Source organism: Pan troglodytes, chromosome 16 (genome assembly GCF_028858775.2).
Source record: "Pan troglodytes isolate AG18354 chromosome 16, NHGRI_mPanTro3-v2.0_pri, whole genome shotgun sequence".
NCBI lineage: Eukaryota > Metazoa > Chordata > Mammalia > Primates > Hominidae > Pan > Pan troglodytes.
In genome coordinates, this window is record NC_072414.2 from 56,230,245 (window position 1) to 56,256,495 (window position 26,251).

The window sequence follows — 26,251 nt, forward strand, 5'->3', positions numbered from 1 at the left end:
CTAAAAATAGAACTACTATTGGATCTAGCAATCCCAGTACTGGGTATCTACTCAAAGGAAAAGAAATCAATATATCAAAAAGATACCTGTACTCATGTATTTTTCACAGGACTATGCACAACAGCAAAGATATGGAATTAACCTAAGTGTCCATCAATGGATGAATCAATAAAGAAAATGTGGTATACATACATAATAGAGTAATATTTAGCCACAAAAAGTGTGAGATCCTGTCATTTGCAGCAACAAGGATGGAACCTAAGTTAAAACAAACCAGGCACAGAAAGACAAATACTGTATGATATCATTCGTAAGTGCTAAAAAATAGGTTTACATGAATGTTGAGAGTGGAATTATAGAGAATGGAAATTTGGAATGGTGAGGGAGTGGGAGGGGGAAGGAAGATGAGAAATTGGTTGGTAGGTACACAATGTATGTTATTTGGGTGATGAATACCCTAAAAACCCTGACGTGACCACTGTGCAATCTATGTATATAACAAAATTGCACATGTATCCTCAAAATTTGTACAAATGAAACAGGAAGACAAAATAACTTTTCCCTGAATTTAGGAGTATATGTAATACCTCTGGCAGAGAGACCTCTGAAAAATTTATACATGGCAAGAAAAGATCCAAATTTTACTTTCTTTTACCAGGTTCACTATTTCATCCTTTCTTCCCAGGTTATGTAAATTTTCTACCCAAATGAAGATCAAAAGGTTTCTTGTAAGTTCCCTAAGCACTCCTAGAGGACAACTAAGTTCAGGCATGTTCTTTGTTCACAACTACCTGTGTTAAAAGAGTCCTCTTTAAGTAAAATTCCCATTTTTTCTAGTATATCTTCAGAAGTTTGTATTCTTGAATTCTTGTATTCTGTTTCCTGTGTTGCTCAGCTTATTTATAATGTACTCCTAAGGATGTTCACAACATTATAAAAGGGTCTTATCAATATTATACTTTCTTATGACTTCTTCAGATCTATAGTTAATTGCTCTATTGAAACAGAACCATGCTCCTGTTAATTTACAGTTGCCTAGATTCAAAGCTCTTTTGTGGTACCAACCAGCACTGCTTATCTGTTATGAGGGCATATAAAACCATTCCCTCCAAGCGACTTCGAAATTGCAAAGCCTGATAACCTCTATTAACACTTACTTTATTCACACCACAAAGGTTTCAGTGGGTGAAACAGTTTGAATACAGGAGCACTAAGCTTCTCAGTTGTATACATGGCACATGCATTCAACATCAATGATTGATTTACTGTGGGAAAAAAATTTCAAAACCTAAAAACTCAAGGCCATAAAAGGTTTTGGAAGTAACGAAGGCAGCCTTCTGAGTCACAAAATTAGGGGGCATCATGTGAAACAGGAAATCTTGCTCTTTCACTGGGGGAAATTTCCAATCTTTGCCCCAGTTAAAAGCTTTTATGACTGTCTTCTGCCACTGTTTTAAAATTAGGTAAGGGATAATGTGTGGATGGCTCTAGGAATCTGCTGGGTTTATAGGTATATACGCACATAAAAAAAATCTGTACAAAAACATGCAGCCTGGGCAACAAAGCAAGATCCCATCTCTACAAAAAATAAAAAATTAGCCAGGCATGGTAGTGTGCACCTGTATTCCCAGCTACTCTACTTGGGAGGCTGAAGTGAGAGGATCTCTTGAGCCCAGGAGTTTGAGGCTGCAGTAAGCTATGATCATGCCACCACACTCCAGCCTGGGTGACAGAGCAAGACCCTGTCCCTTAAAAAATATATATATATATATAAAAATATATATATATATATTTCAAATATATATATATATTTGAAATATATATATATTTCAAATATATATATATATTTGAAATATATATATATTTCAAATATATATATATATTTGAAATATATATATATTTCAAATATATATATATATGAAAAAAACCCCACATTCCTAGTGCAGGTTTGCTTACTGTGTGACTTTAGGTAAGTTACTAAAGTTCCTGTGCTCAAAAATGGGAAAAAAAGAAATAACCACATAAAGTGCCTATTAGACTGAGCCCTACTGACTTGGGCTCCTGAATTACAACTATGGCGTGTATTCTGAATTCAAACCTCCAGAGCACCCATTTTTTCCCTGGAGTTGGGCCAGGGCTGTGCCATGCCCCCCAGGGATAGAGATTCACAGCTGGAACCCAACCCCCTGGATCTGGGCTGCTAAAGGTACCTCAAGACCCTGAGCCTAGGATCCTAGTCTCACGGCTGCTTGTAGGCTATGTCAGATACCAAGAGTCTCCCCATTGTGGGGAAAATGAGAACAGGAGGACCCAAAAGTCTTTTCCAACAAGGATATTAACAACCTTCTGCCATCACTACCAAAAAACTCTATACCCTAGGCCACTAAGGCATCCACATTTATTCCTGATGTTTAATGTAGCCAAAGAAGTTGCACAGAGGCTGTATCACTAAACCTACCTGCACACAGATTCATCACACTCTTCCCAACTGGCACACTAAGACCCAACTGCAGGTGAAAGTCTTTGTCTATCAAAGCCACTCTAGAAAGTTTAAGAGAGTCAACAGTTCCATTAGATGCACAAACATCAACACAGTGGTACAGAAACATGAAAAAGCAAGAAAATATGACACCACCAAAGAAGCATAACTCTTTAGTAATAGACCCCAATGAAAAGAAATTTTAAAACTGCTGGAAAAGGAACTCCAAATAATGATCTTTTGTTGTTGTTGTTGTTGTATGTTTTTTTCTTTGTTTTTGTTTTTGTTTTGAGACAGGATCTCACTCTGTCACTCAGGCTGGAGTGCAGTGACACAAACATGGCTCACTGCAACCTCAACTTCCTGGGCTCAAGCAATCCTCCTGCCTCAGCCCCACAAGTAGCTGGGACTATAGGTGCGTACCACCACACCTGGCTAATTTTTTTTGTCTTTTTCATAGAGATGGGGTCTTGCTATGTTCCCTAGGCTGATCTCAAACTCCTGAGCTCCATCGATCCACTTGCCTTGGCCTCCAAAAGTGATGGGATTACAGGTGTAAGTCACCCATGCCTGACCTAAAATAATAATCTTAAGGAAACTTAATGAGATACCAGAAAATACAGACAAGTCAACAAAACCAGACAAATAATTCATGATATAAACTAGAAATTCAACTAAGAAATAGATATAAAAAAGAACCAAACAGATTTCCCACAGATGAAGAATTCAATGAATTAAATAAAAAGTACAACAGAAATTCAACAGCAGACGTAAGCAGAAGAAAGTCTCTGAGCTTGATGAGAGGTCATTTGAAACTACTCAGCTAACAGAACAAAACAAAATAAGGCGGGAGCAATGTTTCATGCCTGTAATCCTAGCACTCTGGGAGGCTGAGGCGGGTGGATCACTTGAGGTCAGGAGTTCAAGACCAGCCTGGCTAACATGGTAAAACCTTGTCTCTACTAAACATACAAAAATTAGCCAGGCATAGTGGTGCATGCCTGTAATCCCAGCTACGCGGGAGGCTGAGGCAGGAGAATAGCTGGAACCCCGGAGGCAGAGACTGCAGTGAGCTGAGATGGTGCCACTGCACCCCAGCCTGGGTGACAGAGTAAGACTCCGTCTCAACAAACTAAACAAAACAAAACAAAAATAATGAAAAAGAGTGAAGAAAGCTTACAAGACTTATGGGACACCATTAAGTGAACAAACATGCATATTATATGATTTCTAGAAGAAGAGATGAAAAAAGGCATAGAAAACCTATTTAATGAAATAACAACTGAAAATTTTTCATGTCTAAGGAGAGATATGAACATCCAGGTCCAGGGAGCTCAAAGGTTCCCAAATATATTTAACCCAAAAAGGTCCACTTTATATTACAGTCCTAAATTGTGAAAAGTCAAACACAAAGAGAGTACTCTAAAAACAGCAAGACCCTCTCCCCTCCCCCCTCCCCCCTCTCCCCTCTCCCCTCTCCCCTCTTTCCACGGTCTCCCTCTGATGCCGAGCCGAAGCTGGACGGTACTGCTGCCATCTCAGCTCACTGCAACCTCCCTGCCCGATTCTCCTGCCTCAGCCTGCCGAGTGCCTGCGATTGCAGGCGTGCGCCGCCACGCCTGACTGGTTTTCGTATTTTTTTGGTGGAGACGGGGTTTCGATGTGTCGGCTGGGCTGGTCTCCAGCTCCTAACCGCGAGTGATCCGCCAGCCTTGGCCTCCCGAGGTGCCGGGATTGCAGACGGAGTCTCATTAACTCAGTGCTCAATGGCGCCCAGGCTGGAGTGCAGTGGCGTGATCTCGGCTAGCTACAACCACCTCCCAGCCGCCTGCCTTGGCCTCCCTAAGTGCCGAGATTGCAGCCTCTGCCTGGCAGCCACCCCGTCTGGGAAGTGAGGAGCGTCTCCGCCTGACTGCCCATCGTCTGGGATGTGAGGAGCCCCTCTGCCTGGCTGCCCAGTCTGGAAAGTGAGGAGCGTCTCTGCCCGGCCGCCATCCCATCTAGGAAGTGAGGAGCGCCTCTTCCCGGCCGCCATCACATCTGGGAAGTGAGGAGCGTCTCTGCCCGGCCGCCCATCATCTGAGATGTGGGGAGCACCTCTGCCCTGCCGCCCCGTCGGGGATGTGAGGAGTGTCTCTGCCCGGCCGCCCTGTCTGAGAAGTGAGGAGACCCTCTGCCTGGCAACCGCCCCGTCTGAGAAGTGAGGAGCCCCTCCGCCCGGCAGCCACCCTGTCTGAGAAGTGAGGAGCGTCCTCCCTCCTCGTCCGGGAGGGAGGTGGGGGGGTCAGCCCCCCGCCCGGCCAGCCGCCCCGTCCGGGAGGTGAGGGGCGCCTCTGCCCGGCCGCCCCTACCGGGAAGTGAGGAGCCCCTCTGCCCGGCCAGCCGCCTCGTCCGGGAGGGAGGTGGGGGGGTCAGCCCCCCGCCTGGCCAGCCGCCCCATTCGGGAGGGAGGTGGGGGGGTCAGCCCCCCGCCCGGCCAGCCGCCCCGTCTGGGAGGGAGGTGGGGGGATCAGCCCCCCGCCTGGCCAGCCGCCCCGTCCGGGAGGGAGGTGGGGGGATCAGCCCCCTGCCCGGCCAGCCACCCTGTCCAGGAGGTGGGGGGGCGCCTCTGCCTGGCCGCCCCTACTGGGAAGTGAGGAGCCCCTCTGCCCGGCCAGCCGCTCTGTCTGGGAGGGAGGTGGGGGGGTCAGCCCCCGGCCCGGCCAGCCTCCCCGTCCGGGAGGGAGGTGGGGGGGTTAGCCCCCCGCCTGGCCAGCCGCCCCATCCGGGAGGTGAGGGGCGCCTCTGCCCGGCCGCCCCTTCTGGGAAGTGAGGAGCCCCTCTGCCCGGCCAGCCGCCCCGTCCGGGAGGGAGGTGGGGGGGTCAGCCCCCCGCCCGGCCAGCCGCCCCGTCCGGGAGGGAGGTGGGGGGGTCAGCCCCCCGCCCGGCCAGCCGCCCCGTCCGGGAGGGAGGTTGGGGGGGTCAGCCCCCCGCCCGGCCAGCCGCCCCGTCCGGGAGGGAGGTGGGGGGATCAGCCCCCCGCTCGGCCAGCCGCCCTGTCCAGGAGGTGAGGGGCGCCTCTGCCCGGCCGCCCCTACCGGGAAGCGAGGAGCCCCTCTGCCCGGCCAGCCGCCCCCTCCGGGAGGGAGGTGGGGGGGGTCAGCCCCCCGCCGGGCCAGCCGCCCCGTCGGGGAAGTGAGGGGCGCCTCTGCCCGGCCGCCCCTACTGGGAAGTGAGGAGCCCCTCTGCCCGGCCAGCCGCCCTGTCCGGGAGGGAGGTGGGGGGTCAGCCCCCTGCCCGGCCAGCCGCCCCGTCCGGGAGGGAGGTGGGGGGGGGTCAGCCCCCCGCCCGGCCAGCCGCCCCGTCCAGGAGGTGAGGGGCGCTTCTGCCCGGCCGCCCCTACTGGGAAGTGAGGAGCTCCTCTGCCCGGCCACCACCCCATCTGGGAGGTGTACTCAACAGCTCATTGAGAACGGGCCATGAAGACAATGGCGGTTTTGTGGAATAGAAAGGGGGGAAAGGTGGGGAAAAGATTGAGAAATCGGATGGTTGCTGTGTCTGTGTAGAAAGAGGTAGACATGGGAGACTTTTCATTTTGTTCTGTACTAAGAAAAATTCTTCTGCCTTGGGATCCTGTTGATCTGTGACCTTACCCCCAACCCTGTGCTCTCTGAAACATGTGCTGTATCCACTCAGGGTTGAATGGATTAAGGGCGGTGCAAGATGTGCTTTGTTAAACAGATGCTTGAAGGCAGCATGTTCGTTAAGAGTCATCACCACTCCCTAATCTCAAGTACCCAGGGACACAAACACTGCGGAAGGCCGCAGGGTCCTCTGCCTAGGAAAACCAGAGAACTTTGTTCACTTGTTTATCTGCTGACCTTCCCTCCACTATTGTCCTGTGACCCTGCCAAATCCCCCTCTGCGAGAAACACCCAAGAATGATCAATAAAAAAGGAAAAAAAAAAAAAATAAATAAATAAATAAATAAATAAATAAAAACAGCAAGAAAAAAGAGTCAAGAAAATTATAAGGGAGTAACAGCAGATTTCTCAGTGGAAACCTTACAGGCCAGGAGAGAATGAAATGATATGTGCAAAGTAATGGAAAGAAAAAAAAAACTCTCAGCCAAAAATACTACATATAGCAAAGCTATCCTTCAGAAATGAGACAGCAATAAAGTCTTTCCCAGACAAGCAAAAACTGAAGGAATCTGTCACCACTAGACTGGACTTACAAGAAATGCTCAAGAGAATCCTGCATCTGAAGGTCAAAAGATGATAATTACCATCATAAAAATATGTAAATCTATAAAACTCACTGATAAAGCAGATACACAAAGCAGAAAGAGAAAAAGAAAAAGAATCAAACCGTATCACTACAGAAAACCACCAAGTTGCAATGATTAACAGTAAGAGAGGAACAAAGAATATATAAAGCAACCAGAAAAAGATTAACAAAATGAGAGGAGTAATTCCTCACCTGTGAAAAATAGCCTTGAATATAAACCGATTATATTCTCCCACTTACAAGATGCAGACTGGATGAACAGATAAAAAACGATGACCCAACTATATACTGCCTACAAGAAACTCACTTCACCTATAAAGATATATACAGACTAAAAATGAAGGGATGGAAAAAGATATTCTACACAAATGGAAACCAAAAGCAAGGAGGAGTAGATATATCAAAAGATCTTAAGTCAAAGCTGTAAAAAGCGACAAAGAAGGTAATTATACAATGTTAAAGAGAACAATCCAGCAATAGGATATAACCAATTGTAAATATATGTGTGCTCAACGTCAGAGCACTCAGAAAGATAAAATATTATTGGATCTAATGGGAAAGATAGATTCCAGTACGATAATTGTTGGGGGCTTCAACATCCCATTGGATTTAAACATCACTTTAGACCAAATAGACCTAACAGACATTTACAAAACGTTTCATCCAACAGCTTCAGAGTATATACTTTTCATCAGCATATGGAATATTATCCAGGACAGGCCACGTGTTAGGCCTCAAAACAAATTTCAAAAAATTTAAAATAAATGGTATAACAAATATCTTTTCTGACCATAAGGAAATAAAACCAGAGATCAATAACAAGAGGAACTTTAGAAACTGTATAAATACATGGAAATTCAACAACATGCTCCTGAATAACTATAGTGTCAATAAAGAAATCAAGATGGTGTACAGCAATAAACACATCAAAAAAGTAGAGATTTCAAATAAACAACCTAATGATGCATATCAAGAAACTAGAAAAGAAAAAAAAAACAAGTCTAAATTCAGTAGAAGGAGAGAAATAATAAAGAGCAGAAATCAACAAAATTAAGACCAAAAGTTGCAAAAGATCAATGAAACAAAAAGTTGTTTTTTTAAAAAAAAAGATAGACAAAACCAACAAACCATTAGCTAGACTAACCAAGAAAAAAATGAGAAGACTCAAATAAATAAAATCAGAAACGAAAAAGGAGACATTACAACTGATACCACAGAAATACAAAGAATCATTAGAACTACTATGAACAACTATATGCTAACAAACTGAAAAATCTAATGGAAATGGATAAATTCCTGGACATATACCACCAACCAAAACTGAACCATGAAAAACACAACCTGAACTAATTATGAGTGATAAGACTGAAGCAGTAACTTATTCCATCAAAGGAAAGGCCAGAACCTGATGGCTTCTGATATAGTTCAAATATTTGTCCCTGCTCAAATTTCATGTGGAATTGTAATCTCCAATGCTGGAGGTGGGGCTTGGTGGGAGATGTTTGAATCATGGCGGTGCTGTCTTCATGATAAGTGACTTCTCATTAGATCTGGTCATTTTTTCCCCCACTTTCCCCCGACTCCCTGTCACTCTTGTTCCTACTTTTGTATTGTGATGTACCAGTCCCCACTTTGCCTTCTGCTATGACTGTAAGCTTTCTGAAGCCTCATCAGAAGCTAAGCAGATGCCTGGTGCCACACTTCCTGTGCAGCCTGCAGAACCATGAGCCAATTAAACCTCTTTTCTTTATAATTTATACAGTCTCAGGTATTTCCTCATAGCAATGCAAGAATGGCCTAATACGGCTTCACTACTGAATTCTACCAGATTTATATCAAGAACTAATACAAATTCTTCTAAAACATTAGAAAAGTGAAGAGGAGAAAATTCTTCCAAACTCATTCTGAGTCCAGGATTACCCTGATGCCAAAACCAGACCAGGACACAACAACAAAAGAAAACTACATAGCAATATTCCTCATGAACATAGATGCAAAAATTCTTAACAAAATACTAGCAAACCAAATCCAACAATGTATAAAAAAGATAATTCACCATGATCAAATGGGATTTATTCCAGGGATGCAAGAATGATTCAACATACATAAATTAATATATGAGATATATCTCATGAATAGAATGGACAAAACCATATGATCATCTCAATAGACACAGAAAAGGCATTTGATAGAATTCAACATCCTTTCATGATTAAAAAAAAATCCTCGGCTGGGCGCGGTGGCTCTCGCCTGTAATCCAAGCACTTTGGGAGGCTTTAAGGAGGGCGGATCATGAGGTCAAGAGATCGAGACTATCCTGGCCAACATGGTGATACCCTGTCTCTACTAAAAATACAAAAATTAGCTAGGTGTGGTGGCGTGAACCTGTAATCCCAGCTACTCGGAAGGCTGAGGCAGGAGAATCGCTTGAACCAGGGAGGCAGAGGTTGCAGTGAGCCAAGATTGCGCCACTGCACTCTAGCTTGGGAGACAGAGCGAGACTCCATCTCAAAGAAAAACAAAACAAAAAAAACCCTCAACAAACTAGGTACAGAAGGAACATACCTCAATGTAACAAAGGTCATATAGGACAAATACAGCTAACATCATTTTAAACAGGGAAAAGCTGAATTTCTCCTCAAAAAATTGGAACAAGACAGGATGCCCTCTCTCACCACTCTAATTCAACATAGTACTAGAAGTACTATCCAGAGCAAACAGGCAAGAAAAAGACATAAAGGGCATCCAAATTGAAAAGGAGGAAGTCGAATTGTCCCTATATGCAAGTGACATGATTGTATATGTGGAAAATCCTAAAACTGCCACCAAAAAAATTCTCAAAATGAATTTAAAAATGTAGTCAAGTTGCAAGATACAAAAGCAACATGCAAAAATTACTAGCCATGTGCCTGTAGTCCCATCTACTCAGGAGGCTGAGGCAGGAGGATCACTTGAGCCTGAGAAGTGGAGGTTGCAGTGAGCCGAGATCACACCACTGCACTCCAGCCTGGGTGACTGAGTGAGAACCTGTTTCAAAAAAATAAATAAATAGGCCGGGCATGGTGGCTCACACCTGCAATCCCAGCACTTTGGGAGGCCTAGGCAGGTGGATCACCTGAGGTCAGGACTTCGAGAACAGCCTGGCCAACATGGTGAAACCCCGTCTCTACTAAAAATACAAAAACTAGCTGGGTGTGGTGGTGGGCACCTGTAATCCCAGCTACTTGGGAGGCTGAGGCAGGAGAATTGCTTGAACCTGGGAGGCAGAGGTTGCAGTGAGCCGAGATCACGCCACTGCACTCCAGCCTGGGCGACAGAGTGAGACTCTGTCTCAAAAAATAAAAATAAAATAAGAAATAAATAAATTAGTAGCATCTCTACATCCCAATAACAAACTAGTGGAAAAAAATCAAGAAAGTAATTCCATTTACAATAGCTACAAAAAAAATACCTAGGAATAAATTCAACCAAGGATATGAAAGAGCTCTACAAGGGAAACTGTAAAACACTGGTGAAGGAAACTGAAAAATTAAAAAAAAAAAAAAAAAGAGTGTGGGCCGGGGGGAGACATCCCTTGTTCATAGATTGGAAGAATATTGTAAAAATATTAATAATACCAAAAGCAATCTATAGCTTCAACACAATCCATATCAAAATACCAAAGACATTCTTCACAGAAATAGAAAAAACAATCCTAAAATTCTTATGAAATCACAGAAGACTCTGAATAGCCAAAGCAATCCTGAGCAAAAAGAACAAAGCAAGACCAGGCATAATGGCTCACACCTGTAATCCCAGCACTTTGGGAGGCTGAGGCAGGTGGATCACTGGAGTCCAGGAGTTTGATGCCTGCCTGTGTAACATGGCAAAACCCTGCCTCTACAAAAAATTAGCAGGGCTTGGTGAGGGAGGCTGAGGCTGTAGTGAGCCGTGATCACACCACTGCACTACAGCCTGGGTAACAGAGTAAGACCCTGTATCAAGGCGGGGAAAAAAAAAGAACACAGCTGGAGGCATCACCCACTAATCACGCACCACCTGATGTCAAAATATACTACAAAGCTACAGTAACCAAACAGCATGTTACTGGCATAAACGGACAAAGAGACCAAGGGAAGAGAGGAGAGAACCCAGAAATAAACCCACATATTTGGAACCAGCTAATTTTCAACAAAGGTGCCAAGAACATTCAGTAGGGAAAGGATGGTCTGTTTAGAAAAATGAAACTAGACCCCTATCTCTAACTATACAAAAAAAAAATCAAATCAAAATGGATTAAAGACTTAGATGTAAGACCTGAAACTATGAAACTACTAGAATAAAACATTGGGGAAATGCTATGAGATTGGTCTGGGCAAAATCTTTCAGGTAAGACCTCAAAAACACAGGCAACAGAAGCAAAAATAAACAAATGGAATTTCATCAAGCTAAGAAGCTCCTGCACAGCAAAGGAAACAACTGAGTGAAGAGACAACCAGTAGAATAAGAGAAAATATAATATATGCAAACCATGTATCTAATAAGGGATTAATTAATAGCCAGGATATATATGCAATTCAAACAACTCAATAGCAAAAAATAGTAAAAATAAGAATCTGATTTAAAAATAGGCAAATGATCTTCACAGCCATTATCAAAATCAGTTTATCAAAAACGTGTGTACGTCCATGTTTATTACAGCTCTATTCATAATAGCAAAGATATGCAATTAACCTAAGTGTCCATTAACAGATAAAGGATAAAAAAAATGTGGTACATATACACACAAGGAAATACTATTCACCCATAAAAAAGAATGAAATTCACACCTGTAATCCCAGCTCTCAGAGAGGCGAGGTGGGAGGATAGTTTGAGCCCAGGAGTTTGAGACCTGACTGGGCAGTATAGCGAGACCCCGGTTCTCCACAAAAAGGAAAAAAAGAAAAGACACACACACAAAAAAAGAATGAAATTCTGTCATTTGCAGCAACACAGATGGAACTGGAGGCCTTTATAATAACTGAAATAAGGTAGGCAGGGAAAGACAAATATCACATGTTCTTGCTCATGTGAAAACTTAAAAAGTTGATCTCATATAGAATGATGGTTACCAGAGGCTGGGAATGGTTGGGTGTGGGGAGGATGAAGAGAGCTTGGTTAATGGGTACAAACATACAGTTAGAAGCAATAAATTCTAGTGTTGATAGCACAGCAGAGTGACTATAGTTAACAATAATTTATTGTATATTTCAAAATAGCCAGAAGAGTAGATTTGAAATGTTCCCAACACAAAGAAATGGTAAATGTTTGAGGTAATGAGTAGCTTAACCACCCTGACTTGATAATTACACATAGATATGCATGTATCAAAATATCACATATATCCCATAAATAGGTATATTATGTATCAATTTTAAAAATGAACCGCCTACTAGGTATTTAACAAGTTAAGTGGCTTTCTCTGCCCAATGAGATTTTGTTTTGACTACTGCATTTGTGAAGTTTCAATTGGGTTCTTGTTAAGGCTGGACACAGTGGTTCATGCCTGTGATCCCAGCACTTTGGGCAGCCAAGGTGAGAGGATCACCTGGGGCCAAGAGTTCAAGACCAGCCTGGTCAACATAGTGAGACTCCGTCCCTACAAAAAACTAAAAATATTAGCCAGCTATGGTGCATTGCACCTGTAGTCCCAGCTACTTGGGAGGCTGAGGCGGGAGGATCACTAGAGCCAAAGAATTTGAGGCTGCAGCAAGCTACGATTGCACCACTACACTCTAGCCTCAGAATCAGAGCAAGAGTCCGTCTCTTTAAAAAAAAAAGGGGAGGGGGGGGAGGAATCTTGTCATTTTTTAATTTGAGGATTAGCTTCTCCTTTATAAGAGAGCCAAATCAGAAGAGTCACTAGATTACAATAGCTGCTGGGAAGCCAGGATATGACAGCCTAGACTTAGAAATTTCAGGTTATGTCAGAGACCTCCATTTTCCTGTCACTTACTGCAAAGAATCCTATTATCCTGCTGTTTACCTACCCTCTAAACCCTCAATCCTCTTTCATTTGCTCTGGTCCTTGCTGACTCATCCCCTCCCTCCCTTTTTCCTCCCACTTCAGCTGCATGCTTGGTTCTGGCTTATTCATCTTCTAGTCAATTAACGAACATATACCACGCTGTTGTCATGTGGTCAGCTATGGAGTCATTCTCATACTGCCACTCTTCCTAATACGGATCTGTTTCGGCCACAGACTCTTTCATATCTCTGCCCCAAACCTCTCATCCACCAAATCTTGTTCCTGTGTGCTAGAATACAAGCAAAACTGAGAGCTATGCTGGAAAAAAGATTTATGGATTGGAAAATTTTTTAATTGATAATGTATGTATCTTCCTAAGTAAAAGACCCTAAGGAAATACTGAAACCTAAAATCATTCCCATAAAAAGAAAAGAAATTAAAACTTGCCTATGGTGACCATAATACAATTAACATAACATTGATGATTGAAGAAAATAAGAAAAATAGTTATAAGATTTTACAATTTGGTTTCTATAAGAAATGAAAAAATGATAGCTAACAGGAAAATAAAATGCTTATTCTCAGTTTCAAGGTTCTCATGGTCCCCTTTACTTTCTTCCCTGATTATCTTGGAGATATCAATTCTTAAGCATTAAGTCTTGAAAATCTTGGTGGTAAAACTGTAATCAAGAAACAAAGCTTGAAAAGTGTGACCACTCAGTAGAAAACAAAGTGGAATGGAAGAGAAAGAGTTAGAGATCACACAAGGAAAAGCAGAGACAATGTGGAAGACCTCCAACCAGAACCACATTCACAATTACCCAGTGCTGTCATTTTTGTTCTATCTCTACATAATTAGAGAATTGGTATGAATTTCTAGATCAGGTCATCAATGTGAAACTGGGGTCCAAAAGGCCAAGGTAATGATTAAGAGTTGGGTACTGAAGAAAATGGTCATAGTCCCAGGACAACAAAAAGTTCCTATTTTAGGAATTTAATGTCTCAAGCTCTGGATATCACAGCAATAGGTATTCTTTAAATTCATAATCAATCATTTTTCCCAAATAATTTCATACATTTATTTTATAAGCAATGATTAATTCACTGAACAAACCTAAGTCACAATGGGCTTTTTGTTTAAGTATTCGTTGTCAGGAAATCCAAATATTTTATAATTCACTGGACAGTAATGAACAATGACAGACAAAACACTAGTGAGTAAAAACACTAATTATGTTACTGTGGTCTTTGTGTGGCTTTGGCACAAAAGGTTGTTTATTTACAATGCTGCAACATCACCTTGGTAATGAAAAGAGTGGCATATGTGCACTGGCTGCTCAAATATTAACTACCAATGAGTCATACTTGCAGCTGAGAACTTACTCTGAAAAAATAGGGGGAGGAATGCTGTGCCTCTAAGTTAAAAACAAGCTCTGGTGTTCATGCTCACATTTACAAGGACACATGGTGAAATCTTGTCTATTTTCTTGTCAATTGATCTTCTTTCAAAATAAATTTCCTTTTTTTAACCCTCACAAGGAATATTTTTATTAATAACATTGGTAAAAATCTAAAAAGGCAAGTTTATTAAATCTTTCTAACTTCTTTCTGCCACTGAACTACTTACTGACTGCTATGTGACAGAATGACATCACACCAGGCCTTAAGATACGCTTGAGATACAAGGGTAAAGAAGACACAAGGCTTGTTTTCAAGGAGCTTATAATCTTATGGCAGGGAGTGGGGAGAGTGGGACCAATATGCAATTACAATAAAAAAATAGTCAATGCCTAATCATCAATAGGATAATATAATCAGGATTTTAAAAATATCCCAATGTTCTTCTTCATCTGGACTCTGGAAAAAATAAAATAAAAAACATGGCCAGGCACGGCGGCTCACGTCTGTAATCCCAGCACTCAGAGAGGGCGAGGCGGGCAGATCACGAGGTCAGGAGCTCAAGACCATCCTGGCCAACATGGTGAAACCCCATCTCTACTAAAAACAAAACAAAAAATTGGCCAGGCGTGGTGGCTCACACCTGTAATCCCAGCACTTTGGGAGGCCGAGGCAGGCGGATCACGAGGTCAGGAGATTGAGACCATCCTGGCTAACATGGTGAAACCCCGTCTCTACTAAAATTACAAAAAAAACTAGCTGGGCATGGTGGCGGGCGCCTGTAGTCCCAGCTACTCGGGAGGCTGAGGAGGAGAATGGCGTGAACCCGGGAAGCGGAAGTTGCAGTGAGCCGAGATAGTGCCACTGCACTCCAGCCTGGTGACATAGCAAGACTCCATCTAAATTTTAAAAATAATAAATATATAAATAAATGGCAAACTTGGGCCTAATATGAAGAACTTCAAATACACTGGACTTTCCCACGTTAAATTAGCCTGAAGAGTGGTGAACTCTATGATTAGAACTAAGTAGTCAAGCCGATTTAGATGACTATAAGAAAATCCTAAAAGCAATTCTTACACTAGCGGGTAGGGGTAGCAAGGGGATTTGAAACAGAAAACTAAAGCACTTCCTAACTTGGAAAAGTCTGCAGCTACCTTGTTAGTTGCAGGCAAGGGTATTAAGATGATGCCCACTGCAGCTATTTTAGAAGTAGTGGGTGATCTCAAGAAGCAGAAAAGAGGCCAGTAGTCACCACTGAACTGCATATAAGACCTAGAAGGCTTTGTGACCTTTACATGTTTGTTAGAAAAGGTACTGGGAGACAGACCAACGATGGCCAGCCTACCTGACTATGAGTCAACAGTTGGCCTAACCAGTACAACAGAGCCCTCCTATTCCCACTCATGACAATGATGGATGTACCAGTCTCAGAGATTCCAGTTTTTCCTTGCTGCTTAAGTGAAAAGCAATTTGTATAGTCACCTTTCCTCTAATGCCCTCCCTGTTTACTCCTCGTTTTCAGTGCACAGAGAATGCTGAAACTTCAAGAGCTTGCAATTTTCTGTATTTGGGAAGAGTACCAACCCAGCAGCACAGATGTTATTCCTACCTAACAAATACATTAGATTTTTTTTGGCTCTATATTGAAAAGGGAAGATTGGTCTGATTTGGTGGATCTATTTGAAAGGGCTTACAGAGGAAATCCTGAAAACTGGCCTGTCCACTTCCCCACTTAAACTTCTAAGCTGGACTGGATTAAGCATGTTTTTACCTGACCCTTAGATTTATGAGACATATACAAACATGCTTATCATAAATGGGCTGTGACAGTCTTTTCCCTAAAACTTATGAAACCTAGAATAACTTAACAACATTATAAAACCAGGAATGTAAGAGGAACAACAATTAAAATGTAGTCCTGGGGCATCTGGGAAGATAAGCCTCAAGTTATGTATACACCCTGTGAACTCAGTTGCCAGTCTTATATCTTATGCCAAAAACACTCCAATCAATTAACAAATATATACTGAGAGGCTACTGTGAGCAAGAATTCATATTAAGTTCAATGAAAGACAAGTCCATTGTGGGCTCCCTGGGTTATGACTATAGCTGATTATTGCTATAGTCAGGGTATAATAAAACTTGAATAACACACAATGACTCATATAATTCTAAATATTTTAGGATGCAGAACTCAAATTCCTTCAGTAGTACCTTCATAGGGTTACTTGAAATAGAAACCAACAGTATGATGGCTCATGCCTGTAATCCCAGCATTTTGGGAGGCTGAAGGCAGGAGGATCACTCGAGCCCAGGAGTTCAAGACCAGCCTGGGCAACATGGCAAAACCCCATCTCTACTAAAAATACAGAAAATTAGCCTGGTGTGGTGGTGCATGCCTACAGTACCAGCTACTCAGGAGGCTGAGGCAGGAGAACTGCTTGAGCCTAGAAGGTCCAGGCTGCAGTGAGCCGTGATCGTGCCACCGCACTCCAGTCTGGGTGATGGGAGTGAGACCCTGTCTCCAAAACAAGAAAGAAAGAAAGAAAAAAAAAAAATAGAAACCGAGCTTTAGTCATTCACATAAAACCTGTCACAGTGAAGGGGGCATAAAGCAGAGGAAATTCTACTAATGTCAAATAGTGAAAATAGCTCTGAAAGATTTCATCTTCTGAGAGACTTGTCCCTACAGGTAAACATTAGCAAAACATTTTTCTGGAAGCCAGTAAGATATTTGAGAAATTAGAGCTTTTAGGTAAAAACAAACATTTTTTAAAGTGATTAACTTAATTTTTAAAAATTGCCGAAGGTCATAGGTTATCACAATCATATGGATAGCTCTTGCAAATTAATGAGGACAATGGATAAAATGACAGTGCTGTAGTATTTCAGAATGTATATTTTAGTATGTCTTCAAAACAGATAAACCATCTCAGTGTGGTAAAGTATATTTTGCAAATTACCAACATTTCCTCCTTTCTTTTGGTATAAGTAAAGAAAAGAGAATGAACTGCTGAAAAGCAAATCCTTCACACTATGAGTATTTGACAAGTGGAAGGCATCTGCAGGTTGGTCTGTGGGCATAGTCATAGCAACACAGTTCCCCTGTCAACTCAACTCCAGGAACCAGAGCGCAAGTAGCTTTGTGGTTGACTATGTTTATTTACCTATCCGGCAAGCAGGGGAGATAGATGGTTTGGTAAAAAGGGTAAACCAGACAAAAAAATTTGTATATTTTAGGGCTTCCAGCTAAGATACATACTAAGTAAGTGGAGAGAAAAGACTTGACTTACCTGCACTGCCAAGCTGTTTATAAAATCTGTACTCTAAATGAAGCTGTGGAGCACGTGATTTTATTGGTTCCTGAAATCCAAAAAGAAAAACTGTGATCAGATTTAAACAAATGGGATTTTTCCATTCTTAAATTTTTGGAGTAAACGAGGGCTAAGATCACCCAATGTTTTAGAGATAATATCCATATATAAGAGCCTCTTCTAACCACAATTGGTCTTGGACAGTATAGCTAAGAGAAGATGAAGGTGAATTACATACAAGTCCTTCCATGGATAGTTAAATAAAAATAGACTTTGCATGAGCTATCATTCAAGGATATCTTTCTTGCAATGAAATATTCTCCTGGAATGTATTCTGCCAGGAAACTTGATGCCAAACCTTTAAATAAAAAAATACCAGAATGTATTTCCTGCTTGTTTTGTTCAGAATTTTGGGTGGTTCATGGTTTTATTATTTTTAGAAAAATAATGCATGCTCAGAAGAAAATTCAAATATACAAAAATTAGGAAGAAAGTAAAAATCATCTGTGATCCTGTCACTTTAAAGAGAGGCACTATTAACATTTTAGTGAATGTCTTTCAAAGTATTTATTTATCTATGTATGTATTAATATATATAATATAGACTAATGAACTTAATTTTATATAAATGAGATTATAATATATTTGCTGTTCATTAATGTGCTATTGAATTCAACAATGTAATAACATATTCCCATGGCGGTAAATAAACGTGTATAATTTCTTTTTTTTTTTTAAGACAGGGTCTTGCACACTGCAGTCGAAACCTCCCAGGCTCAAGTCATCCTCCTATCTTAGCCTCCCGAGTGGCTGGGACCACAAGTGTGTGCCACCACTCACAGCTAATTTTTAATTTTTTGTAGAGATAGGATCTTACTATGCTGCCTAGGCTGGTCCCAAATTCCTGGGCTCACTCCCACTTCAGCCACCCAAAGTGCTGTGGGATTATAGGCATAAGCCACTGCACCTGGCTTATATTATTTTTAATGGTTTGAGTATTGCCCTGTATGTGGATATGTATTTATGTATGTATGTATACACACCCTCCCCATAATTTTTGGACACGTGAACTGTTTTCATTTTCCAATATTATGAACAATGCTTTTAGGAACATCCTTATGTATATTTCTTTTTAAACTATTGAGAATTAAATATTGTAAATGCAATTAAAATATGTAACTTCCATCAATGTGGTGTTCAAGTTTCCAAAAATGGAGTTTTCTAAAAACCTCAGAGATAAAGCAGCCAAACAACCATACTTTGCTCTATACCAATTGAGCAACTGGCTGGCTGATTATTCTAAACTGACAGTGTACTGGGCAACTGGCTAACAAGAAAACCAAACATTACCCTAAACACATTATAATCTCTCTTTAAAACCTCAACAGTAGCTGACATGGTGGCTCATGTCTGCCAACCCAGCACTTTCAGAGGCTGAGGCAGGAGGATCACTGGAGACCAGGAGTTTAAGACCAGCCTGGGCAACACAGCAAAACCTCATCTTTACAAATAAATAAATAAAATAGGATGGGCATGGTGGCTCATGCCTGTAATCCCAGCACTTTGGGAGGCTGAGACGGCAGAACTGTTTGAGCCCAGGAGTTCGAGACCAGCCTGGGCAACATAGGGAGACCTTGTCTCTACCAAAAATTAAAAAATTAGCCTGGCAGGGAGGCACGCTCCTGTAGTCCCAGCTACTCAGGAGGATGAGGTGGGAGGATTGCTTGAGTCCCAGAGATCAAGACTGCAGGGAGCTGTGATTGTGCCACTGTACTCCAGCCTGGGCGACAGAGTCAGACCTTGTCTCAATCAATCAATAAATAAAATAAAGCTCAACATCTGCACACCCATTAGGATGGCTATTATCAAAAACAGAAAAATAACAAGTGTTGATGAGGATGTGGAGAAACTGGAACCCTTGTGCACTGCTGATGGGAATGCAAAATGGTGCGACCGCTCTGGAAAATGGCATGGCAATTTTTCAAAAAATTAAACACAGAATCATTATGATTTACAATTCTATTTCTGGATAGATGCTCCAAAGAAGTGAAAGCAGGAACTCAGATTTATTTGTACATCCATGTTTATAGCATTATTATGCACAATAACTAAAAGGTGGAAGCGACGTAAGTGTGCATAATTGGATGAATGGATAAACAAAATTGGGTATATACATAGGGTGAAGTATTATTCAACCTTAAAAAGGAAATTCTGACACATGCTACAACACGGGCAAACCTTGAGGACATTATGCTCAGTGAAATAAGCCAGTTACAACGGACAAATATTGAATGAGTCTACTTAATATTAAGTACCTAGTAGCCAGGCGCGGTGGCTCACGCCTGTAATCCTAGCACTTTGGGAGGCTGAGGCGGGTGGATTGCCTGAGCTCAGGAGTTCGAGACCAGCCTGGGCAACACGGTGAAACCCCGTCTCTACTAAAATACAAAAAATGAGCCAGGAGTGTCAGCGTGCGCCTGTAGTCCCAGCTACTCAGGAGGCTGAGGCAGGAGAATTGCTTGAACCCGGCAGGTGGATACTGCAGCAAGCCTAGATCGCACCACTGCACTCCAGCCTGGGCGACAGAGCAAGACTCCGTCTCCAAAAAAACAAACAATAAAAAAAATTAAGTATCTAGTGTAGTCAAATTCATAGAGACAGACAGAATGGTGGTTGCCAAGGGGTTGGTGGGAGGGGAGAATGAGGAGTTAGTGTTTAACAGATACAAAATTTCAGTTAGGGAAGATGAAAAAGTTCTGGAGATGGATGGTGGTGATGGTTGTACACCAATGTAAATGTACTTAATGCCATTGAACTTTTTTTTTTTTTTTTTTTTTGAGACGGAGTTTCACTCTTGTTGCCCAGGCTGGAGTGCAATGGCACGATATTGGCTCACCACGACCTCCACCTCCTGGGTTCAGCGATTTTCCTGCCTCAGCCTCCCAAGTAGCTGGGATTACAGGTATGCACCACCACACCTGGCTAATTTTTGTATTTTTAGTAGAGATGGGGTTTCTGCATGTTGGTCAGGCTGGTATCAAACCCCTGACCTCAGGTGATCCACCTGCTTTGGCCTCCCAAAGTGCTGGGATTACAGGTGTGAGCCACTGCACCTGGCCAATGCCACTGAACTTTAAAAAATTGTTATAATGGTAAATTCTGGATATCATCTCTTATTAGATAATATTATTTTCTCCTATTCCTTTCCATGGGTTGCCCTTTTTAGAATTCTGTTGACAGTGTGCAAAAGTTTTAAATTTTGCTGAAGTCCAACTTAGCTAGTTTTTTTCTTTTGTTGTCTGTGATTTTGGTGTCATATCCAAGAAATCACTGCCAAATCCAATGTCATGAAGCTTTTCCCATGTGTATTCTAGTAAAATATTATAGTTTCAATCTTACATTTAGGTCTTTGATCCACTCTGAATTAATTGTTGAATACAATGTAAAGTAAGAATCCAACTTCACTGTTATGTGGGTATCCAGTTTTTCTGGCATCATTTGTTGAAAAGACTGTCCTTTCCCCCAATGAGTAGTTATTTGTCCTTTTTTTCTTTTTTCTTTTGAGATGGAATCTTACTCTGTCACCCAGGCTGGAGTGCAATGGCACAATCTCAGCTCACTGCAACCTCCATCTCCCGGGTTCAAGCAATTCTTCTGCCTCAGCCTCCCAAGTAGCTGGGACTACAGATGCACACCACCACACTCGGCTAATTTTTGTATTTTTAGTAGAGACGAGGTTTTACCATATTGGCCAGGCTGGTCGCAAACTCCTGACCTCGTAATCCACCCACCTCGGCCTCCCAAAGTCCTGAGATTACAGGCATGAGCCACCGCACCCAGCCTATTTGTCTTATGTTTAAGATAGACTCCAAGGAAGGAGATTCCATAACTTCCCTCGACAATTCATGCTGATGTTGAACAAGTTTCATGGTTTGGAACACTTTTATATTATACTCAAATCTCACTACTGAAACTTAAGCCTATTTTTCTTAAGTCCTCAGCAAAAAAATAAAAAAGCTCCTCAATAACCACAAATACTATTAAGTAGCTCTCTTCAAATAACAAAACTTTCTTTTCTCAGGCTTTCCTAGACTTTCTTTTCTTAGGCAAAGTAATTTCAAATTCCTTTCACCTTTCCTCATTGGTCCTAGTTTTTAATTCTTTGATCATCTTTGAAGGCTCTTTCCTGAATCCACTTGAAGTTTTCTGCATTTTTCTTAAGATATAGAATCCATTAATCAAAGAATTCAGAAGTTTCTCCGAAGTTGTCTAGTCTATCCCTCTGCTTCTAGGAAGATTTTCTCTAAATCAATTCAGGCCAGACTGGAATGTTTGTATCTGTAGGAAGCGCTATGAAGAAAGAACTCATATCCTTGTTTGAGTATAAAATCAGCAATCATTAGAGTTGGACTTCAAGTGTCTCAAGACTTTCAGTAAAAAGAAAAGTACATAAGACTAATTATACTGTAGAGTCCCTTTCTTATTTATCTCTTCAGATAGAGAGGTATCATATCACTCTTGTGTCTCCATTTGGTTGCAGATATTCCACTGAATCACTATCAAAGCAGCCAGGTATAGAATTTTTCCATTAGCAAAATAACTAAGAATTCACAAGGAACCAAACAGAAACAGTGATGACAAATCAACATGGAACTAGAAGTTGATCAAAACACTAGAAAAGGGACTATTCTTTCCAGAGAAATCGCTTTTGGATTCTGACAAACCACAGAGGCAATGAATTTTAAAAACCACACATCCTTCCTCAAATATTATACTCTCAATCTTCATGCTGGAAAGCATAATAGAAAATATTCAATCTGACGTTGGGTAGCCAAGCTAGTAAATTAAAAATGCAAAACTCCATAGAGTTCAAGGGTTGAAAGGCATACACATCACATATATTCAGACATGAGGGTCTTATTATGAAGACTGAGAGAATTACACACTTCAGCCAACTCCTTAGCACATGGCCATAGCCTGCTCAGCCAACTGGGCTTCAAGGTGCTTTTCTGGAAGCACTATAAGTAGAAGGCATTGCAAAACTCAGTCTACAGACTACAGAAGGCAGCCATATTAGCAGCACAGGAGATTTTTTTTTAAACCCAACTGTTAGAAAACCTCTGTTAAAAAGAACCCTAGAAATGTGGGTGATGGATAAAGGAGGGGCTCATTACACTATTTTGTTTACTTTGTGTACGATTTTTTTTAAAGGTTTTTAGAAATCTAAGAAATCTAAGAAAAAAGAGTCCACAATGAAGATCCAAACAAAGTACAACAGAAACAGCAGCAGCAGAGCTTCCTTGCATTTCTGTGCCAGATGCTGATTACATTTCCATAGAGGGCTGTGCATTTGCCAGAATATTTACCATATTCTGGAAAATATATGCCTGCCTAAAATCCTAAACAAACAGCAGACAGCTACCTTATAGGAGTGTAGTGCTTAAGGCAAATTGACCATTACAATCCAAAGAGCTCAATTACTGCCTTCATATCTTCCTTTGGAGAACAGAAGCCCAAAAGCAAGAATGAAAGCCTGTAGACAAAATTGTTATCCTCTAAAATGGCTTTGAGACTTATTTGAAAGAGAAATGCGGTACTGAGTCACACCATACTAGATTGTAAGAGTTCCATTTTTAGCTTTAAATAGTGGCCATACAAAGCAGAATAAAAGTTTTTAAAAAGGAAATGAAATGTAACGATCAATCAAGTCAACAATATGTTATGTAAGCTTATCTATACAGGTTGATTGGTATAACCTGGCAGAAGAAATCAAGATGAAAGAACTGTCCCTAACAGAAAGCCTAACAAATATGTAGTAATGTAGCAAATTTTTAAAGTGTTTTACTTTGTTCTCTTAGAAGTCCCAAATAATCAAAGATTATTCCAACTTATCAGAATAATAAAACAGAAAAAGTAAAAAAAGCAGGTGTACTAGAGAACACTTTTAAGAATAACCAAATTCCTATAAATTAAAAAATATGGTTAATATTATTTTTTTGAGACAGGGTATCACTCTGTCACCCAGGCTGAGTGCAGAGGTGCAAGCAATCTCAGCTCACTGCAGTCTCGACTTCCTGGGCTCAGGTGACTTCTTCCACATCAGCCTCCAAAGTAGTGGGGACTATAGGTGTGTGCCAGCATACCTGACTAATTTTTTGTATTTTTTGTAGAGACAGGGTTTTGCCTTGTTGCCCAGGCTGGTCTTGAACTTCTGGGCTCAAGCGATCTGCCTGCCTTGGCTTCCTAAAGTGCTTGGATTACAGGCATGAGCCACTGTGTCTGTTCGGTTAATCCTCTAATATTCAATCTAAGAGGATATTTGACCTGCATTGTTACATGTATTACCTCTCTTCCTGCTCCCATCTACCCAACAAGAGTTCCAAGTCAAAATACAAAAATACTTGGTTTCCTAGAAGGTACCTGCTGCTCTAAGCCCTGCTCCCTGTCCGCCCACCCCTTTGTAGGGAAACAAATCTGGTAACTGTCAGTTCCTCACAAGACAACCCTAACTCCTCCACAAGCAAGCTGGATGAGAAGAACAACCAATCACAGAACAAGTGTGGATGTGGTAAGTGCAATTCATTAGAAAATAACAATGCCAGGCGTGGTGGCTCACGCCTGTAATCCCAGCACTTTGGGAGGCCGAGCTGGGCAACATGATGAAATCCCATCTCTACAAAAAATACAAAATTAGCCAGGTGTGGTGGCATGTAGTCTGTAGTCCCAGCTACTTAGGAGGCAGACTGAAGTGGGAAGATTGCTTGAGCCCAGGAGGCGGAGGTTGCAGTGAGCCAAGATCACATCACTGCACTCCAGCCTGGGCAACACTGTGAGACCCTGTCTCCAAAAAAAAAAAAAAAAAAAAAAAGAAAAAGAAAAAGAAAAGAAAAGAATAGCATAGATTTCCTTCAATTTCCTTCAACCATTAACTCCTCTGGCTTCCAACTAATAAAACAAAGCTACCTGTAAATCCTGGGACACTTACTATGAGGACAAACACAGAGTTTCAGTGAAACTAGTCATATGAAACATTTCACATGAAAAAATGGTTTTGTTATCAACCTTAAATATAAGATAAAGAATTCTGTCTTTTAAAATTATTAGTCCTCAAAAATAATAAAATTATTACTTTTTTTAATAGGATATCATTTTCTATGACTAGTTTAGTTATTCACAAGGTTAGTACTAATATACCAATTGACTTCTTTGCTTCTAATATGACCATATGGTATGTTTTCCATGCTTGACAGATTTTTAAGGCCATGATTAGATGATCAGTTATGATTTTCTTCTAAGTACAAAAAATAAATCAGTTAAGTTAGAGAAAAAAACAGTAAAATTTTTGAATGATTTTATCTTTTTAAGATACTTCTGTGAAAGATTGAGTTCACAGAATTACTAGTTCTTCCAGCTTTTTTTAATCAACTAATTTTTGAGTCATCATTGCTAACACTAAAGTTAGTATCATTTAACTATATAGTGTTATATAGTATACAGTGATTCATCACTGTTAACATTATAATTGAAGAAAAATGTGGGATCATATACAAAAAAAACCCCAAACCATTAGCAGTTTTGCGAATGAATGCTTAAAACTATTTCCTATAAAAAGATATAAGCAATGGGAGCACCAAAACATTAATTACCACAAACAGATTCTACTCACCAGTTTGATTGCTACATATTCATTGGTGTAGAGATTTTTACCTAAGAGGAAAGCAGAATGTATATGTTTTAGTGACATTTATTCTGGGAAAAGCAAAGCAAAATATTAGCTTACAGGGTCATGAGAAAGGTTATATTCCCAATGCTGTTCACATAAATGAAACTTGATTTATAAGCAAAAAGCTACAGAGATAATGAGATCTAGCAAGGCTAGAACAGCTTGAAAATTTAGAAATTTAAGCTATACCTGAGAATTTTCCTAAAAGAGAAAACAAATCTCTCTTACACACACACACACACACACACACACACACATGCATATTAATATTTCCCAACTATTAAGCCACAAGGCAATTCAAGAAGAAATGCCAGAATTTCAAAGAGATTTTAGCTCTTGGCACAATAAACACAAACCTTCATTCTTCTAACTAACTGGCAAACAGAATTCTATATATTTTGTCATGGTATTTCGTGTCAACTTTGGATGGCATAAAGGACAGTGTGAATAAAACCAATTATTGCCCAAACCTACTTTTGGAGAATTCATCTACTGCTTGTAAGGAGATGATTCTCAAAGCTGTTTTGACTGTTTACCAGAACAACAGACTTATATCTTTATTTACAGGAAACAGATCTTCAGCTAGACAACACTTACACATCTCAAAGTTCTTCCTGCAATAACGGTTTTTCCTTTAAACTTTCCTATTTCTACAAATGTAATCAATATTCCCAGACGTTTAGACTAAGAACTTGGAATGATGATGAGGGCCAGAGCAACAACATTCACTTAGTGAACCTGTAATATATGCTGGATACTCAGCTCCTCTCACCTCCCCATCCTCACTAATCCTTGGAAGCCTTAACTTTAATTCCTCCTGAGTGCTTAGTACATATCATGTAGTTCAGCCACTGCACTGAACTTCGCATCTCTTCTTACACGTTTGCCTTCTTATCCAGCTAGAGTGTAAATATCTTGAGGATAGGGATTTTAAGTTTTCTCAATACCCTACGGTGCTTAAGACCATGTTCAGCACATATAAAACACTCAAAATCTCAACTGATTAAAAGTTATTGGTACTGTATGTACAGCATAACTATTTTTAAAATATACCAGTAAATGTTATATTTCTGTAATAC

The 26,251-nt window shown here is 41.0% G+C and overlaps 1 protein-coding gene across 50 annotated transcripts in view; it reads right to left on the reverse strand.

Moving 5' to 3' along the window:
• The window catches only part of CSNK1G1 (casein kinase 1 gamma 1), a 206,809-nt gene that overhangs the window by 70,897 nt on the left and 109,661 nt on the right, over nt 1-26,251 (reverse strand). For 48 of the 50 annotated variants that reach the window (XR_010151321.1, XR_010151314.1, XR_010151320.1 and 45 more), the window contains 2 exon segments: nt 25,116-25,156; nt 17,429-17,498 (listed from right to left, as the gene is read on the reverse strand). Coding sequence is in view for 35 of the 50 variants with exons in the window: in XM_063793999.1 (XP_063650069.1) it covers nt 17,429-17,498; nt 25,116-25,156 (111 nt within the window). In the remaining 15 variants the exon portion in view is untranslated. 50 annotated transcript variants of the gene reach the window in all.